The sequence below is a fragment of the Rhinoderma darwinii genome, chromosome 7, assembly GCF_050947455.1.
Source record: "Rhinoderma darwinii isolate aRhiDar2 chromosome 7, aRhiDar2.hap1, whole genome shotgun sequence".
NCBI lineage: Eukaryota > Metazoa > Chordata > Amphibia > Anura > Rhinodermatidae > Rhinoderma > Rhinoderma darwinii.
This window is the reverse complement of record NC_134693.1, coordinates 19754715-19774273: the sequence shown is the minus strand read 5'-3', so window position 1 is coordinate 19774273 and position 19559 is coordinate 19754715. Positions and strand designations below refer to the sequence as shown.

At 39.5% G+C, this 19559-nt stretch overlaps 1 protein-coding gene across 21 annotated transcripts in view; it reads right to left on the bottom strand.

The window, feature by feature from the left end:
- ADGRL2 (adhesion G protein-coupled receptor L2) overlaps positions 1-19559 on the bottom strand; it is a 182819-nt gene that overhangs the window by 19809 nt on the left and 143451 nt on the right. For 14 of the 21 annotated variants that reach the window (XR_012849964.1, XM_075832902.1, XM_075832903.1 and 11 more), the window contains exons 6-16: positions 18342-18638; positions 16654-16757; positions 16330-16515; positions 15807-15845; positions 12808-12991; positions 12161-12283; positions 11693-11901; positions 8860-9033; positions 8203-8412; positions 7193-7413; positions 5655-5721 (exon numbers count right to left, since the gene is read on the bottom strand). Coding sequence is in view for 20 of the 21 variants with exons in the window: in XM_075832902.1 (XP_075689017.1) it covers positions 5655-5721; positions 7193-7413; positions 8203-8412; positions 8860-9033; positions 11693-11901; positions 12161-12283; positions 12808-12991; positions 15807-15845; positions 16330-16515; positions 16654-16757; positions 18342-18638 (1814 nt within the window). In the remaining variant the exon portion in view is untranslated. The remainder of the gene's footprint in view (positions 1-5654; positions 5722-7192; positions 7414-8202; positions 8413-8859; positions 9034-11692; positions 11902-12160; positions 12284-12807; positions 12992-15806; positions 15846-16329; positions 16516-16653; positions 16758-18341; positions 18639-19559) is intronic. The other 7 variants (XM_075832910.1, XM_075832893.1, XM_075832911.1 and 4 more) reach the window with 1 other exon arrangement.

The following is a 19559-nucleotide window of genomic DNA, read 5'->3' as shown; positions in this document are numbered from 1 at the left end:
AGTTAAACAATTCCCCATAGTAAATCATTCATATCATAGCCAGAAGTCCACATTTTGTTAAGCATTATAATTGTACTTGTTTTACAATACTGACATATTATACAGTGTACCGCCATTGTATTTTTTTTTTCTTGGCACCAGAACTCCGCACATTTGGCCCAGATGATTTTAATTAGGGAATGGCCTCATAAGTGTTTCTGCTCTTGTGCTCTCAGTTGGCCACTAGGAGCGCATGGTAAAGTGAGCTTATTCAATCTGTTCACATGTTGTGCTACTGTGTGGTAGTGTCTCTTGCCTGTAGTGCTGCACTAGTGGGGGGGGGGGCGGGGACATGGCTCAGAGCCAACGAAACTTGGCAGAATGTATGCTTTTGGGCTTCTGGGTTGCTTGCGGGAGAGGTGTTGCAGTGACCGCCATGCGGTGCTGCAACAGATAAGTAGGGACCCGCTTTAAAGAGGTCGCCGTGCAGTGGCAAGTGGGCTTCTATAATTTGATCAAAATGTTAACAAAATGTTTGCCTAGCAGTTATATATTAAAGTACTGTATATATTGTGGATGTGCGGTCCATGTCTTGTTCTACAGTACTGATATATTAACCATTATAGCCATAGCGATAATGACTTAACCCGTTAGTGACCGCCAACACGCCTTTTTACGGCGCTGCATCAGAATAAAGCAGCGCCGCCGGAGGTAGCTAAGGGCTTGGAGAAGCTGCTCAAGCGGGCCGCATCTAAGTGGTTTGGGAGGGAGGGGGCTCCCTCTCTCACCCCATCGGCACCCTGTGATGTGATCGCAGGGTGCCGTTGGCTTCTATGGTAGCCTGGGGCCTAATAAAGGACCCCAGGTGTGCCTCTAGTGAATGCCTGTTAGGCCATGACCTAGCAGATGCCTGTCAGTGTTACATTGACAGGCAATAATACACTGCAATACAGAAGTATTGCAGTGTATTATAAAAGCTATCAAATGATCGCATAGTGAAGTCCCCTAGTGGGACTAATAAAAAATAAAATAAAAAGTTTAATAATGTTAATAAATAAAAACTCCAAGTAAAAAAAAATAATTCAAAACCCACTTTTTTCGCTTGCAAAATGCCCAATTATGAAAAAACAAAAAAAAGAAAAAAGTTACACATATTTGATATGGCCACATCCGTAACGACCCCACTTCTAAAGCTATGATGTTCTTTAACCCGCTCGGCGAACACGTAAAAAAAATAAAATACTGCCAAAATTGCTGTTTCGGTTAATCCTGCATTAAAAAAAAAAGTGATAAAAAGACGCATGTACTCCAAAATGGTACCAATATAAACTGCAAGTCGACCCGCAGAAATAAAAATAAAAAAAGCCCTCATACAGCTGCATCGGCGATAAAAATATATATATAACTTTATAGCTCTTCAAATGTGGAGACACTAAAAAAAATTGCAACAAACAAACAAATAAAAACTATTATACTGTGTAAGAGTAGTAAAATAGAAAAAAACATGTCCATTTGATATCGTTGCGCCTAACGACCCACTGAATAAAGTTATTATGTTAAAAGAATGAAAACTATTTAGCCTTGAAAAGAGACGACTAAGGCTGGATTCACACGAGCACATTACGTCCGTAATGGACGGAACGTATTTCGGCCGCAAGTCCCGGACCGAACACAGTGCAGGGATCCGGGCTCCTAGCATCATAGTTATGTACGACGCTAGGAGTCCCTGCCTCTCCATGGAACTACTGTCCTGTACTGAAAACATGATTACAGTACGGGACAGTTGTCCTGCATCGAGGCAGGGACTCCTAGCATCGTACATAACTATGATGCTAGGAGCCCGGCTCCCTGCAGTGTGTTCGGTCCGGGACTTGCGGCCGAAATACGTTCCGTCCATTACGGACGTAATGTGCTCGTGTGAATCCAGCCTAAGGGGGGACACGATTAACTTATATAAATATATTAATGGCACATACAAAAAATATGGTGAAATCCTGTTCCATGTAAAAGCCCCTCACAAAACAAAGGGGCACTCCCTCCGTCTGGAGAAAAATGGTTCAACCTGCAGAGGCGACAAGAGAACTGTGAATCTATGGAATAGTCGCCGCAGGAGCCGTCACAGCAGGGACAGGAGATGCTTTATAAAAGGCCTAGATAATTTCCTAGAACAAAAAAATATCAGCTCCTATGTGTAGAAATGTTTCCCTTCCCTTTTCCCATCCCTTGGTTGAACTTGATGGACATGTGTCTTTTTTCAACCGTACAAACTATGTAACACTGTAAACGGCATCAATTAAGAACGCAAAAAAAAAAAGCGTCGCAAAATTGCGTTTTATTTTCTATTACCTCCAAAAAAAATTAATAAACGTTCATCAATAAATTATATGTACCCCAAAATGGTGCTATTAAAAAAAAACACAACTTGTCCCGCAAAAAAAACAAGTCCTTATACAGCTATATTGATGCAAAAATAAAAAAGTTATAGCTCTTTGAATGCGGTGATGGAAAAACGTTAAAAAATGGCTGGGTCATTAAAGGAACAGTGTCACCACAAAATTATTTTTCATGTCAGTTTAATGTTAGTGTTTTATTAAAAACGTTTTTATTTATTTGTGTGTTTGTGTCTTACTTTTTTCTAGTTTTTCACTTTTTCTTCCTTATGGGGGCTGACATTTTTTTTTCCATTTCTGTATGTGTCGATTAACGACACATACAGACATGGAATACGGCAGCCACAGTCCCATAGGGACTGCGAACGGGTCCCGTCCCATCCACTTCTGTGTACGCCGTCTGTGTGGGAACTGCGCATGCGGGCCGGAGGGAGCCACGGCGGCAGGAGCAGGTAAGAGATTTCTATGTATGTTCGTGTTTGTGCGTGTTTACTACTGTATGTAAACCTACTACACTGTGTGTTAGCTCAAAAAATGGCGACACACAGTGTAGGAGGTTAGACCGTTCAATCCCCTCGTTTATCCCGGCACTAGCCAGGATAAAGGTGGGGGGGATTCTCAGAGCTCACTAGAGCGAGTGCTTTTTTCCCAATTTTGCAGCAAAAAGCAATGTGGTTGCTTTACCACATGCAATGCTGCAATTTTGGGAATAGCTCCATCTAGTGACCAGCAATGGAAAATCTTATAAATTAGAATCTAATTTATAATATTTCCTGACTCGTGAAAAAAATAAAAAAAATTTGAACAATGTTTAATCACCTATACACTAAATGTTTAATTAAAAAAAAAAACAAACATGTTTTGCTGGCAACACATTCCCTTTAAGGCCTAAAATAGGCTGGTCACTCAGGGGTTAATATAATTTAAACAGGTTAAATAAGTAATTTTGTCACCACCAAGAAGGTAAATATCATTGGTGAGAGCGGCCTAATCATCACTGTATTTCATAATTATGATCATCTTTCTATAATCCAAGGGTGACGCTACTCATAATGTTTCCATTAGACCTTGTTCATACAGAGCAAGTCTGGCACAGTTTTTGTATGCAATATTTTTGGATCAAATCCCAGTTTCAGCTTTAAAAAAAAAAAAAAAAAGCAGGATTGTGTGAACAAGGTCTATACCTCTAAGAGGGTCCAAGTACACATCCATATTACGGATATGTGGATATAGAATATAGCGCCGAGTGCTATTGGTCCATGTTACATGTGCCTCAGGAGCAGCATATGGCGACACACGGATTGCCTGTGGGTCCATAATACGCAATTGTAGGGACTCTGTGTGTGACCATACGTAGTCAATGCACAGGCCCTAACACGAACCATTGACAAGAACAGATTAATGTTTGAGTGAACAGGACTAATATTTTGTTATACTCAAGCAAATCCAATTTTTATTTTCTGTATATTATGGGTAGAGTAACTTTAAGCCCTACAATCACACTTGCAAAATATATGCCTCCCATCTAGGAAAGTTGGCCTTCGTCATTTTGGAACCAAAGCAGTATAAGAGTGATACAAATGGGACACAATAAATATATTTTATGTAAAGGATAATCCCAAAAACACCACAATGAACCCACAGAATTCCGACTTGGGTCATGTTAGCACAAACGGAGCCAATCAAAATAATGTTGCATAAGGAGAATTCTTATTAAATGCCTGTGATGAGCAATGAATAACATTTGTTCCTCCCTATAGTAATGGAGACCAAGATTCTGTTTAGTTGGACACATGAGGCCACCCAAGGGAATCTCTTCCAAAGCCAGCAAGACAGGCAGTTAATAGTTCAGGAAAGAGTCTCCACCCAAACGCGGTCATATTTCTAAGCATTTGTTAGCAGCTTTATAATAGGATCCAAGTGGTGAGCACCCCGTACCGGGAAGACCAATAAATCTCGCTGCTACCTTCATAAAGTCGAAGGAAGACTACTCACAGATGTTTCCATCTGATACACGAGTCTGTGTACATTTTACTGTGACATCAATGGATCGTAAGAAACGGGCTAGACAGATTTTTACAAGTCATCGGGGAAACTTAATAGGGTTTGGCCTCACTTGAGATTTCCTTACAAGGAGCAATTACAACAATCAACATCAATTTGTCACACGTGACAGCAGTTTTGCCCTCGTAATAAGAGGGACCAAGGTGAAAAACACATTAGGATGACTAATAATCAATACAAGCAACACATTTTTTTTTATGTACGTGGAAATCCTACAGAGAAGACGTCCTTTGTAGCATCAGCTTCCTTCCTGCACTAGAGCCCTTTAACGATTACTCAAGAAAACGAATGTTCAGGAACAGGGGGTAAAAGCTCTGCCTTTATATAGGATTCAACAATTAGTACTTACTGCTTAATGGCCCTTCTAAGGGAACATCGAGGTGGGTTAGGGCAAGATCTAGCCATACATGATACATATGAGATTAGATATTTAATTAAATCAGAGTGAAGAGACATCAGTCATTGTTTCTGATCATTTGCATTTTGGACATCCAAGAAAAAAAGTGCACACAAAAACAGTGGTGCTTACATGCAGGATCATGTTTCCTCAAATTTTTTATATCTGGTTTTTCATTTTTGATGTGTAGGTGGTGCAGCTCTCTGCGCTACCCTTGCTGCCAATTGGGAGCATGAGGATAGAGTATTCATTTGCAAAACCCATTGATTTAGAACATGCGTATTATTGGAGCAAATGGCCATTTATTTTTGTCTGTCCGAAAGATCTTTCAAACAACACATGGTCTAAGGACAGTTTTAGAATTTACAAGAAGTTTATTATATGAATTTCTATATAAACTCATTTATAGTTATAAGTAACTCCTCCCGAAACAAGTTCAAGTAAAAAAAATAAAAAAAAAATAATAATAATGACCAGCCAAGTACTCTAGTTCAACAGGTTAGCTTCTACAATAGAGTGTATATATATATATATATATATATATATATATATACACATACACATACACATACACACACACACACGCAATAACAGGTTAGCCTTTACAAAAGTAAAAAAAAAAAAAGGAAGAATGTTCAACCAAGTAATTTACTTTAACAAATTTGCTTCTACAACAGTAAAAGCAAAAAATACAATAAAATATACAAAGACAGAGTGGTGCTTGACATCTGATTTGAGCCATTAATCGGATCCTTACAGAGAAATGGCAAATTTAATGACTAACAATTTATGAAAGGATAAGGAGAAGGAGAAGAACATCTTACCAGAATAATGAAAGCCACTGGACCAATAAAACTCCAGATGAAATTGTTGTCTACCTTCAGCCAGCACCTTTCAAATGGAAAAGCATAAAATTAATACAAATGAGTTTGGAAATCATGCTTCATAACAAAAAGTTCCCCGCACCAATCATCTCTGCGCTGCGAAGTGCCAATGTGATGTTGGTATTGAGGAATCTTTGCAGAACAGACAGAGGGGCTGTCAGTGAACCACAGCGCGGCCATCTGACTATGTTACAAGGGCATAATTTATTTACTTTACAAATGATTTGATTTATAGATTAGGATTTCAGCAGGAAATCTGTGATCAGAGCAGTTCCTTATAAAAAAGAAAAAAAAAAAACTATTTTATTTTTGCCCGGGCTATTCTTTTGTAATTCTCAAATTTGGCCTTTTATCTTTATGACATATGCAAAGTAGGCGTCTCACTGGAATGTAACAGACATAAAATGTTCAGCTGTCATGTTCTGCTGAAAACCAGTAGGACATTAAAAAATAACCCAAGTGGGACTTAAGCAGCATAAAAAATAAAATAAAGAAAAAATATGAAACATTTGACATTAGGCTAAATGATGCATAAACTGATCAGTCCAGGCTTCACGCAGTGGTTCTCCATTTCCACGCTCGGAAGTTACAGACTGAATATTTTCTGTTAATACAAGTACACTTTAGCTGTCACTATGGGGTCTGATAAACAATCTCGCAGTCCCATTATTTTCCTTGAAATACAAAAGGTGTTTACAGTGAAGCTATTTTAAAGGCAAAAGAAAAAGAGTAAATACTTTGGTAAAAAAAATAAATAGTTTTTATAGTTCTATTTATTAAGGGGTTTGTTTGAGACTTTTCGCGAGGAACGATCAATAGAAAATGGTGGAGCGTGTGGTGGAGCGTGCACGTTCATTCTCTATTACAACGAATGGACATTATGGAAACTTTAGCAAAAAGTAAAAGCACTAATTGTCAAAGTAAATTTGTGGGACAACCCCTTTAAGATTCGGTACTAAAAATACCACTTACAGTCCACCGCAATCCGTTTTTACTTTTTTGGTATACAAACAGAACAGTGGATCCCATCTGTGTGTTTAGCTTACATTCTACAAGTACTTATTAAAGAAGTTCACTCATCGCAACAACCCCTTTGCATTTGCCCTATTATTAATAGCAAAGAGTGGTAACAAGCAGCAACTCTCCCTCGAATATACCCGGTCCGCCCATGTAGTATTTGTCGGGGGTCTCGGAAGCTGGTTCAAAGGGGTTCTCTGTGATGAGACATTGCATTTAATGATTACTTCTAGAGAGACACTCATCAGGACTGTGCATATTTTCTGAATTCCCTTTTTTACAAAAAGTCATAGTTTTCCTGTATAACGGGTAGGTAAAATCTGAAATTCTTGAGCACTAGATTGAAGGGTAACAGACAACCCATTTGCAAGGTGAGAATTACACGGTTACTTGTGAAGAACATACTCCGGCTAAATTTACATCATCTGTTAGTCAACAAGTTGTAGTGGTTAAATACTTACGCCTTCTCAGTTCCATAACTTTCGTAGTCGATAGCGGCCGAGACTCCAACGACAATAGCAGGGAAGAGGTAACCGACAACGTAGTAATACTTTTTCCTTGAATATTCGCTTTCAAATACTTCCACGAGCATGAGGTAAAGTTGGACTCCTTCCAGGCACATCCAGGCGAAGGCCGCCAGGAAGAAGTAATGAAGGAGACCAGCGAGAATAGCACAGGCGATCTAAGGAGAAAAGAACAGGTCCAAGAACGATGAGACAATTGAACTTGTAATTATCAAGCTCAATGTATCTTTGTAAAGCAGTAAAATATGGGTGCGCTGGGGATTACATACATGAACTTGACCTGGAAATATGATTGAGAATTAATTGAAGGCAGTGCACCAACTACAGTAAATTATTTAAGCACTACTAAAAAAAATCCATCTTTCAAGGAATTAAACCTGCTTGAGAAAATGTATTTAAAAAAAGAAACCGGTTCTGTAAATGGAAATTATAACCCGAGAGAAAAAATAACTCACTCGTTTATAGGTTATCCTATTATTATGGCCTATACAACGAAGCCGCTACTTTCAGAATATATGCCGGGAAACGCTCCCAACGTCTAACATGCTCATAGTATTTTATTAGTTAAATGGGCTGCTCCATCAGGAAAGTCCCTGACCATGTGGCCGATCATGAACATGATAAAGGAGGATGCTACAGTAAGGGACCACTCTCTATTAACCAGAGCAGAGAGTTGCTGTAAAGAACACGTCTGGCTCCGGGGTACCCTAGTAGACCCTCTGGCAGATGCCTCGTGTGATTAAAGATAATCTTCCGGGGGTTCCAGTAATTGGAGCCCCAGTGACCAGCACATCGTAAAGAGAGATGCTCTATGAGAGGGGATTTGGTCCTGATGGCGCAAACCTTTTACGATCAGAGAATGGACACAAAATAACACGTTTTAGATTTCAGAAATCAGAATACGTAGGAAGGGAAACAGTCATCTTATAATAAACTAGGATCCTCACCATGTTGCTTGTTTTATCAATGCTGATCAAGAACAAAGACTCCGCAATGAACAGGTTGATGCAAAGATTCTTGTGTATCGTATTTCGATCACTCTGGAGACCACGGAAGAAGCAGAATGTAAAAATACAAATGGCGAGACAGACCAGAGAGATAACTATTCCCATTCGTGTGATGACATCCAAGAACTGTCCGTGCCTACTGTCTTTGTACTAGAAAATATAAAATACAAGCCTTTAGTATGAAACAGTACTGGGCTTTAGGGAGGAAGATGCAAAAAGTGGAAAAAATAAAATAAGTCCGACCAATCCAACAATTTAAATAGATTTAAAAAAGAACGTCAATGTATTTTATTAAGGATATCACTCATCCAAGAAATGTCTTAGATGCCTTAACTGAAATCTATTGTTCTTGCTTCCATCCTACTTCCTTTTCCCAACCCACTCCTCTCCTTTTCCTGTACGTAAACTGAAGTTCACTCCAAAAATAATTCAGTCTGTTCTTATATAAACAGAATAAAGATAAATGTCATCTCTGTGCAACGCAAGAAGTATGAGATAATCATTTCTAATCTAAAAAAGATTAAGACAACTACAGAATGTAATTTTTTTAGTTAAATGCAATAAAAATTATTTGACAAAAGCCAAGGAGATACATACCACAATCTCTCGATGGGCCATGAGTATGGCAAAATTGGTTAAGTGGCTGCAAGCGCAGGTTGTGTGAGTTAGATTGGTTTCTATCAAACGGCAACCCTGTGTGGACCAATATCCCATCATCGTTCTTTCAGAGTAGTTCCAGAAAGAGCAGTTGGCATTAAAATAATTGTGGGGCTGAGAATAGTAAAAAAAATAAAAATATATACATATATTAAAACCTAGAAAGCATCAACTATAGGAATCAAAAATCTATGATCTAGACCCTCACGTTGGAGAATGGACATGTGTAGAGTAGCGTGGAATCTGCAAGTCTCAGCAAGTATACAATTCTTAACCTGCTTAGGTATACGTCATGGCTTTAGATAAGTACGTACGGTCCCATAAGATTGACATAAAACACCGTACGTACTTAGAACTTGAACAACGAGAGATGGCAATCAAGAGCCCTTTTTTTGAAGACCATTCCAAGAGAAACCAAGCAGTTATGGCATATTGCAGTAAAAAATAACAAGGACAACTAGATGCAAATTGCTCAGCTCTTTCACTTGGGGCTCCCAAATGAAAACCCTGGGCAACCCTAACTTTGTAGCAGGGTTGTTAAAATGATAGAGCCCACGTAGCGGGGGTAGCCATAGTGTGGGTTGCACCAATACCGGAATTCAGCCTATCAATTCACTAAGAACCAGACACAATGAACAAGCCTTGTCTAAACTTTCGAACAGAACGTGCTTTAGATCTTATTCCCCGTTATCAGGATCATTCCAAGTCTCCAAGGTTCTTTTTTTTAACAGCTCTTAGCTGCAGCACTTTTCTTTCAAGGACAGAAAATCCATTATTTAGCGCTGAATGAGATAAAGCACTACAGAAATCTACTCAGTGTTACACAGTAAGGGAGCTGACTAAGGAGAGCAACAAACTCCACAATAATCACTGCATCTACTTCCAGCACAGAAAAGAAAAAATATACAAAAAAAATATATAAAATAACCCAAAAGCAACCTGTTAGCTTCCTGTGAGTTATATGAAATGGAAACCAGAAAATACTTGAATATATTAAAGATAAATCCTAAAGATATTCTCCTATTTAGTCTATACTGAATTGTCGACTGATTTTTTTTTACTTTAAAAGCTTCCGCTAAACTAATATTTTTTTAATAATGTTTTAATAACTTTTTGGATATTTGCATCAAGGGCTACCGGTCGGTACCTCTAGTGGTTAAATGGTCTAAGGAAATGGCAGCTGTATTTAGAAGTATTTTAAAGCATTGTTACTGAATACGCAGTCGAAAGAATATTAAAAGGATCTATTAAGGATTTTTGCATTTAACATGTAATGAAGGCGTATAGAACATTAAAATAATAACGATTCATCTGGTTAAAAATAATTTGCACATGCTAATTCATGTCTTCACTGAGAACAGGTTCTGTGTCATGTACAAAAGCGAAGAGAGCTACAATGAAGCATGGGACCCACTTATCTGGTCATGTGCGAATCAGGCAAAAACAAAAATAGTGAATGATGTCAAAGTGAAGTCATCAATAGGAGATGGAAGCAAGCTTTCAGTCACAAGAAGAAAACATCCTATTAATTTAGGTATATAGTGATGGTAGCTATTCTTAAAACTGCACTCACACATAAAAAGATGCCGGCCAAATCACAATGACAAGGACTGTTGGCCATTTTATGCCGTATTAAGGTAGATGGGACTATTCTCATGAATGACATTTTTAAAAGAGTGTATGAGGAACACTACAATATCGAACAATAAACCTGCACATATTTGGACCCTGGAATCTGGTACTACTGACGCAGGGGATTGGGAGCATTATGAATAGAAAAACGTGCATGTGTGTTCTTCTGACGGCACTTAAAAGGGTTTTAAGACCTTGACTCTTTGGACTATTGGAAGACCCACTTGTTTTTTAGTGGGCCACTCAAACTTTGACTGTGTGATATGTCTCGTTAGGGTTTATTCACATGAATAGATACTTAACGAGGATGCGATGGGTATATGACCTGACCATAGGATACAGTATGCATTCCTTCATAGTCAACTGTCTATATCGGAGCTTGAGCACATTACATGTTCTGATAGCTTAGCCTTGGGCTTTGTTCACACAACACAGTTTTTGATTATTTTTGTTTGTTTTTCATGCAAAAGTTTATTTCTTCCCTTTTAGGAACTATTTCTGGCTTTGGTTAAAAAAGTAACTTTAAAAAGGTCACCAAACTGTGTGTGAACCTGGCCATACTGATATTTTCCAAAGAACTTGACCTTCCTAATTTGGGAAGAACCACCTATTCCAAAGAGCAAGACAAGAGATGTCTGGGTAATGGTTGACTGATCCATGATATTCCTGATACGGTTTTGTTGGATTGAATAACCTTTGCTCTTCCATTATGCGGAGGTAAGTAACACTCAAGGACAAGACGTACTTTAAAGAATCATAGCAACGGAGAAGATTTACATTGTTTTTCCTAACGTTGGCATCTAAAGCAGATCTTACACTTGGAAGCATTTAAACCTGCTAATTTATACGGAGTAATCAGAGTTTAGATTAAGCTGCCCTGCTGATAAGGTAAGAGTTAATTTTCACTCACAAATGAATTAGACTCATTTACATTTTCATGTTGCTACTGAATTAGCTTTCATTAAGAATACACTTAAGTTCTAATAATCACTGATCCGAATTTCATTTAATTTTATGTTCGATGACTGAAAGAAATTCTCCTTGTGACCTGGAGGCACATTTCAAATCCTGATGGAAACGTTTACTTTATACTTCGATACCCCAACCACCCTCCCCATTCCAAATCTATATTGGCACTCACATCAATGTGCTTTAGTGTGAAGTACACAGGGTCCGTTAAGAACACACGACTAGACTCCTTGTTGATGGACGCTGCGATCACGTCCGAGTTCACGGCAACACGTGTACTGTTCCGACCGGCTAGATCACTGCCCAGTTTTATGGTGGCATTTTCTGTGCTGAGGAACTGGCCCAGGCTTTTGTACTTGATGAAGACCAACTTGGCTAACCCTGGCAAAAAACGGAAGAATAAATTAGTCAATGCATAACAGTGTCCTGCCGTTACCCTTAATAAGAAAGTACTATTGTTACTCCACGGCCAAATGGTCGGACCCTCATTAAAGAAATAAAAAACAGCAGAAACGAGAGCTGCTCTACAGATGTTTCTGCAGCTCTTAAAGGAATCACCATTTGCTAATAATTCCAATGCTAAGGTTACAGATCTGAGAGTTGGAACAATAGAAGTCGGAACATGTGCCCGGCGACTTACCATTCCTGCTGTTCTGTTTGACGGTGTTCGCAGAGAGCTGGATCAGGTTTTCTTCGTTGTTGCCCTGAGGAAATCTCAACTCTTGCACCTGGCCCTCTGTATTGAGAACAGCCACTTCGAGAACTGGTTACGGTGAACAAGAGTCGAGAAAGACGACGGTAGTGTTACAATGCGGCTATTATGAGCTCGCTCAACATGTGTGCAGGGAAAACAGTGGAACGGCTCTGTTAGTCTCTTGTTAATAGAAAACTGTGCTTAAGTTATATGAAAGGCACATTGAAATTTAAATCTTCAGCCCCACAGCAGAACACTGTTTAATAGCGTTATAATGTTACGTTACAAGATATTCTGGTTTTTAGCTCCTTTGGTATTAGATAGGCTTAGAACAACTCAATATACCTGCAAACCTGGGAATTTTCAAAGCCTCCATTTCACGCTCCCCAAGCTAAACTTTACTTTGCTGAGGGAACCTATTTACACAGATTTACCTCCCTGTACAATCAACTCTAAAACAAAATTCAATTAATATCACAAGAATCACAGTAAACCTCCCTCGTTAATTAGCAATTAAAGAAGTTTAATAATTGCAAGGATGGCGTGCTACACCCGTTATGAAACGCTACTGCTATGCCTTCAAATTTTCTTACCTATATTGGTCGTGGGCATGGTGACTCTTGTGGGGTCTGCCAGGTTGTCCGCTAGTACAAATGCCCCCTCCTCAAGGGTATCCAGTAACATTGTGGCAGCGTGTGCTTGCTCTGAAGAATTCATGTCTCTCCAAGACTCCAAAGCATCAGACCTCAGCAGATTGTCCACGGTGTCTACAATTGCCTGAGAGAATCGAGAGGTCACCATTAAGTCTTAGTAAAGATCATACCATTTCGGGACAACTGATATACAGCATAAAAAGTCATCAAACGTCAGATCGGTTCACTACAAGTGATAATCTTTTTAAATAGAAATGGCCATAAAATAGATGTACACCTGGAATGAATGAAACACGTGCATCAAATAAAGTCTTGAGCAGGAACTTAAATAAATTAATTGTAAACTTGTTAGTAACTTTAAAGCATACACAAAGAAAATATAGCCAAAAGAAAAATACTTTGGTAATTATTGGTCATGCTGTATTTAAGGCATATATTAACTTGCAAGAAGACGTCTAAACAGGCCTTTCATATATGCTTCAAATGTATTTAAACTAGGCAGCGTGCCATCATGAAACATACATTGGGCTAAACCTTCTATTAAATAATGCCAATCTACGCAATTTATTTCACTTAGACATCATGCCCAAGCATCCTAGCCAAAGGGAGGCAACTAACAAAAGTATTCCTGCCAAAGGCGGGCATTAGGCCAAAAAAAATCCTGCCAAGAGAAAAATAAAGAAAAAGGTATGTGATATCAAAAGGCAAAGACCTATTCCACAGGTCAAAAGAAAGAGAGAAAGGCCTTGTTCACATTACGTTTAGTTTGTATGCAAGAAAGGTTCCCAACGTACACACTAAACAAGTCAATAAGGCTCCATTGTCCTAAAGGCGGCCAAACCTCTTGGCCTCCCTTGGACTGGTGGTCGGTATACCTTTTTTTAAAAAAAAATATTCTTTTAGGTATGAAATAGTGTAGTAGACTATGCTATTCCATTCAACGTCCTGTACAAAATGTATACTGCACAGAATACTTTTTTTTTTTTTAATATAGGAGCCTACGGTGACGTATACCCCTGTGTAGCATTCATCACTGCCATTTGTTAAATGAGTACATCATGAAATTGCCATTTGCTTAACGTATGTCACAAAATGCTGAGTCTACGGGTGACGTATGCCTGTGACTGATGCCCAACAGTGGCATCCGTCACTTATAGGCCATCATGCAAGTTCATGACATCTATACGTTTATTGGATGCCATAATAGTCTACGGTGATGGATGGCAACCGTCATAGCCAACGTTTAACGTATACAGACAGCTTTCCCAGATTATACGCTAAACATTAGGAAAAAAACACGATGTAAATGGGGCCAAAAAACAACGTATCTACCACAGTTTCCCTTCCAACGATGTCCTAAGAACAAACCCAACATAATCTGAGTATACACATTTTTGTTCAGATCTGATCAGCAGAACCTTTAAATCTAAATTCAAAAACACATATCCAACTGCTCACTGCCCAGAATGAAGCTCTAATCCTAAAGGACAATGAGATCGTGATTGCGATCAGTGGGCTCTTATGGCCCAATTACGCAGAACAATTCATCAAATCATGGGAGATTGATCGGTGGTTTGAAAAATGGACATCAGAATGATCAATAGCAACAGCTCTCCCTAGAGCTATGAGAAGATTTACATATACGGAGGTCACCGCCAGCTAAAAAATGGCCTAATGAGCTCTTAAAGATTGAAACATCATGTGAAGACCACCAGCCACCCAACACACAATCCATCATCATCTCATAGGCCAGTGCCAGAAAGCTTCTCCAATGGTCAAATGCAATAATAATGTCAACGTTGGTGTAAAAAAAAAAAAAAGACCAGGTAGCACACACGTGTATATTTGGTACTTATTATAGCTCCAAGCTCGACAGGTACTTGTCACATTAAAGTCTAGACGCAAACGCCCCCCACCAATCCACCTGGAAATTGGCAAACCAAAATAGAATTTTAATTCCCAGCCTATTATCTTGTGGAATACACTTTGAAAGATGTTCAGAGCTTATAAAGTAAAATAATAATCTACTATTCAGACTCAAAATTGTACAGTTTAGCGAGACAAGTGAGAGAGTTAAAGGTGGTCGCAAAGCATCTGTGAGAGGAAAATTAATTATTCTATTCCATCTTAATAGCCAGTCAAGGCAATGTTCCTAGCAGATACTGCTGTAGACGCGTCCAAATGCCACTGACGGATTTCTGGTGCTTTAACAGAAAAACAGAATAGTCAAAAGCTCCGGTTGATACGGCTTTAGCCATTAACTGAAGTGGGACAGAAATTGCTCTGTTGAGGCCAGCTTCATTAGTGACAAAGAAACACAGATTGAGGCTTCTAATCTCAAGTTCAAATGAGTCTTCTGTCACCAGGAAGGGAATTGTTTCATTTGCATAGTGGAAGACGGCGTTTCATCCGTAATTTAAAAAGAGGTTTATTTTTCTTATCTGGACCAAGGAATTCATTGGAGAGCAACACAAATGACACCGGTCAGAAATTAAGGTCAGGACGCAGTATAATACACAGCTGCTTGTGACAGGGGTGATAGAGAATTAGGAAAATTAGAAATGCCAGTTCAGTAAAAACAGTTACTTTTCCCCTTAAATTACAAATAATGATTCAAATCGGAGCGCAGAAGTAAGACAGAAATAATAAGACGTGGTTTGCACCTATTAAGATGCAGTCCAATAGGATAGTGATTATTCCTAAATACATTCCTAGAGGTACAGTCTATCAAAGTGCTTTATCACATGCAAATGCACCGCGGTCACCGGATTTTGATGCATGCAGCGCAGCCGTTCAGGTAATTGCAAGGTATTCATGAAGTTCCTCCAGCTCTGGGCTGAGTCTATGCGGGCTGGCTGCTAAGCATCAAAGACAGAGACGCGCAGCATGGTGTGGAGGAAGGGAACCACAAGACATAAGGAGGTAATTGGAAATAATACCTTTAAGTAAACCCTGCAAGTCTTCTCTCGCTTTTGCAGCTTTGCAGAAAGAGAACCAGAATATTAGATTGAAAAGATATGCTTCAGTAATGTAAAACCATCATATAGACAGATGTGGTATTGTACAAGCAAAGTCAGCCATATTGAAAATATAAAATCAGAACATCTTCACTAGTAGTCCATAGCAAAAAGGAACCAGACTTTCAAAAATTGTACAGGTCCAGTATGTTGCATTGACATGAATATGGCGTCACCCCTCACATTGGCTACCCTTGTGATGTTTAGATAAAAAGGTTCAAGCAATGTAGAGTACCTACATGTGCAACCACGGTTAAAGCCTCGACTCAGACAAGCAATATATACAGAGAATGTGTCCCAAGTGAGTCATCAAACACACTCGTGCTTCGAAAGAACGAGCTCTTAAGGTCCACACTGGAACAATTTACGGTAAAATTGAGAACCAAGATCTGAAATCACCACAATAAGACCTTTCACCAAGGGAATCACCAAAACAAACTCTTACCTTGTTATAGCTTCGCCCAATAGAGTCCTTCTCGCTGGGCTTCAACTCTTGTAACTGAGCATCCAAGATGTCCACCAGCTGTTCCATGAGTCTAATTGCCGAGCTGATGTCACCGGCAAACACTGGTTCTTTAGTGTATTTCGCCAGATCATTAGCAAGGTTAGCAGCGTTCTCTCCACTTCTAATCTGTAAAAACAAAAAAATAAAAACATAAAAATACATCAGAAATACATAAAATATCATCTGCGAGAAAAGTCAAAAAGATTATGTCAACATGTCCAAGAATTGTAATACAAGGAAACGTTAACAGCTTATCTAACCAACCTTTTGAGCTAGCTGGTTGACCCAATGTGAGGTACAATTGCTAAGATCTGGGCCCCTTTCGTTCCAGGTTCCAGTGGTGATTACACAGAGGTATGAAGCCGTTCCTTTAGAATACAAAATTAAATGCATAATTAAAAACGAAGATAATGAGTTACAATAGAAAGGCAACGCAATTTCAATGTCATTCTGGAAAAAAATAAATCGAATGATTACAATGAAAGTTGGGAAGTCTAAAGCCCCTATTACACCGGCTGATGGAACAAGATATCATTGATCGGCGCTCGTTTGATCCTGCCACAAGGAGCTATGGATGGGGACGAGCAGTTGCTACTCCGATCGCACGTCCCCATACATCATGTCGGCAGCGCGTCTCCCTGTTTACACAGGGAGATGTGCTGCTGACAATGATAATATTTAACTTTTTTAAAACGATACAATCAGCAGATGATGCTCGTGCATCTGCTGATTGCTGCCCTTTTTACACAGAGAAATTATCGGCAACGAGCGTTCGATGAATGCTTGTCTGGCAGGTAATCGCCCAGTCTAAAAACCCCTTAAGGCCAGCTCATATAGGAATGATCGAAAGATTCCAATAATCCAGCAACAATGAGACCAAGTGACAGTGGACAATTGCTTTGCAATACCGGACAAAACCCATGGACAACAGTGGCGCTGTTTCTAGAAAAAAGCACACCCGTTTTTTTCTAAAGCTGGACAACCACTTTAAAGAGGCTCTGTCACCAGATTTTGCAGCCCCTATCTGCTATTGCAGCAGATAGGCGCTGCAATGTAGATTACAGTAACGTTTTTATTTTTAAAAAACGAGCATTTTTGGCCAAGTTATGACCATTTTCGTATTTATGCAAATGAGGCTTGCAAAAGTACAACTGGGCGTGTTGAAAAGTAGAAGTACAAGTGGGCGTGTATTATGTGCGTACATCGGGGCGTGTTTACTACTATTACTAGCTGGGCGTTGTGTATAGAAGAGTCATCCACTTCTCTTCACAACGCCCAGCTTCTGGCAGTGCAGCACTGTGACGTCACTCACAGGTCCTGCATCGTGTCGGCACCAGAGGCTACACTTGATTCTGCAGCAGCACCAGCGTTTGCAGGTAAGTAGCTACATCGACTTACCTGCAAACGCCGATGCTGCTGCAGAATCATCTGTAGCCTCTGGTGCCGATGTGTCCTCGCTCGTCTGACACGATGCAGGACCTGTGAGTGACGTCACAGCGTGATCTCTGGAGAACACGGCTGTGTCTGCACTGCCAGAAGCTGGGCGTTGTGAAGAGAAGTGGATGATACTTCTCATCAGAACGCCCAGCTAGTAATAGTAGTAAACACGCCCCGATGTACGCACCTAATACACGCCCAGTTGTACTTTTACTTTTCAACACGCCCAGTTGTACTTTTGCAAGCCTCATTTGCATAAATACGAAAATGGTCATAACTTGGCCAAAAATGCTCGTTTTTTAAAAATAAAAACGTTACTGTAATCTACATTGCAGCGCCTATCTGCTGCAATAGCAGATAGGGGTTGCACAATGTGGTGACAGAGCCTCTTTAAGCCTGATCAAAATACAAATAGAACATTGATACAATTCACATTGTTATTCGAGCTCCGATTGTATAAGGCATCTTAAATGTCAGAAAGTTGGATACTACAAAAAATTAAAATATTAATGTACCTCGAGTTCCTTTGGGGCAGGGGCGTTCCACAAGAATCCCTCTCTGCGTCTGCGGCCAACTGATCCCCTTCAAATCCTTAGTTAGACAGAACTTCTCCGGCAAAGGGAAGACGCTGGTTGGCGGAGGATTCTTTGTGGTAGAAAGGACTGCTGGAGGCTTGAGTCCTTTACTTCCTTCTTTTGTACCTGCAGCGGATGTAGTGCTAATTAGAGCTTTCTGTGAAGTTGTGGTGGTGGTGGATACGGTTGTCTCGAGCAGCTGAACTGGTGGTGTTTCTGCCAGTACAGTTGTAGGCACTGTTGAAAGAAAATTGGAAAACGCAATTAAAGATAGACACAAAATCTTGTTTAAAGATAGCCTTGAGCTTTACGGGGATTTTTTTTTTTCTTTAATACGTAGCTTGGAAAATGTGTCAGAGTACACGACTAGCTTTACAGAGCACAAAAAAAGGCAGCTGAGGAATAGAACTGCGATATATAGAGATTTGAACAGCGAAATAGACCAGAGCAATGTACAGACCACTACATGTCTGTCATACATTCAACGTACCAACTTATTCCTTAACAAATAGGAGGTGGGAACAGTGGGTACAAAACAAAAACCCTCCTACTTTCATAAAAGCATCATACTAAACCCTCCCCAATACAAGACATTGCAAAATATATATATATATACTTGAATACTAGAATTCACTGCCCTAAGAAAGGCACAATCAATGTGATTGACACAGCCCTCTGCTGGTGGGAAACTGTAATGCAACTAAAGATTGCCAGGCAGCAATATTTCCTAAATTAAAAAAAGACCCAAAAAATATTTTGCACACTTAAATAATCTATTGTTATCTGTAAGCAGCCATTTCAGAGGCGAGAGGTTGACTTTACTTTTTATCAAATGGTATCAATGCCCCTCACTATATGTCCAGTACCATCTATTTATATATTCATTCATTTTATAAGCACTTGTATTTTAACTATAATGCACCTTTTTTAGTTTATTAATGCCCAATCTCCTAGCTAATCTAATAGGCGTTGTCACACGGAGTATGCTAGTAAAAATTGTGTCCCAAAAAGATCTTAAAATGTATGAGCTTTTCCTAAATATGTAAATGAGCCGATACCAGACAAGTAGGTGTCAACACCAGCTATACTCCTGAGATGGAGCCATCTGACAGCCTCAGACGCTGTCCTATCAGCATGAAGCTGCTTCACAGTGTGAGG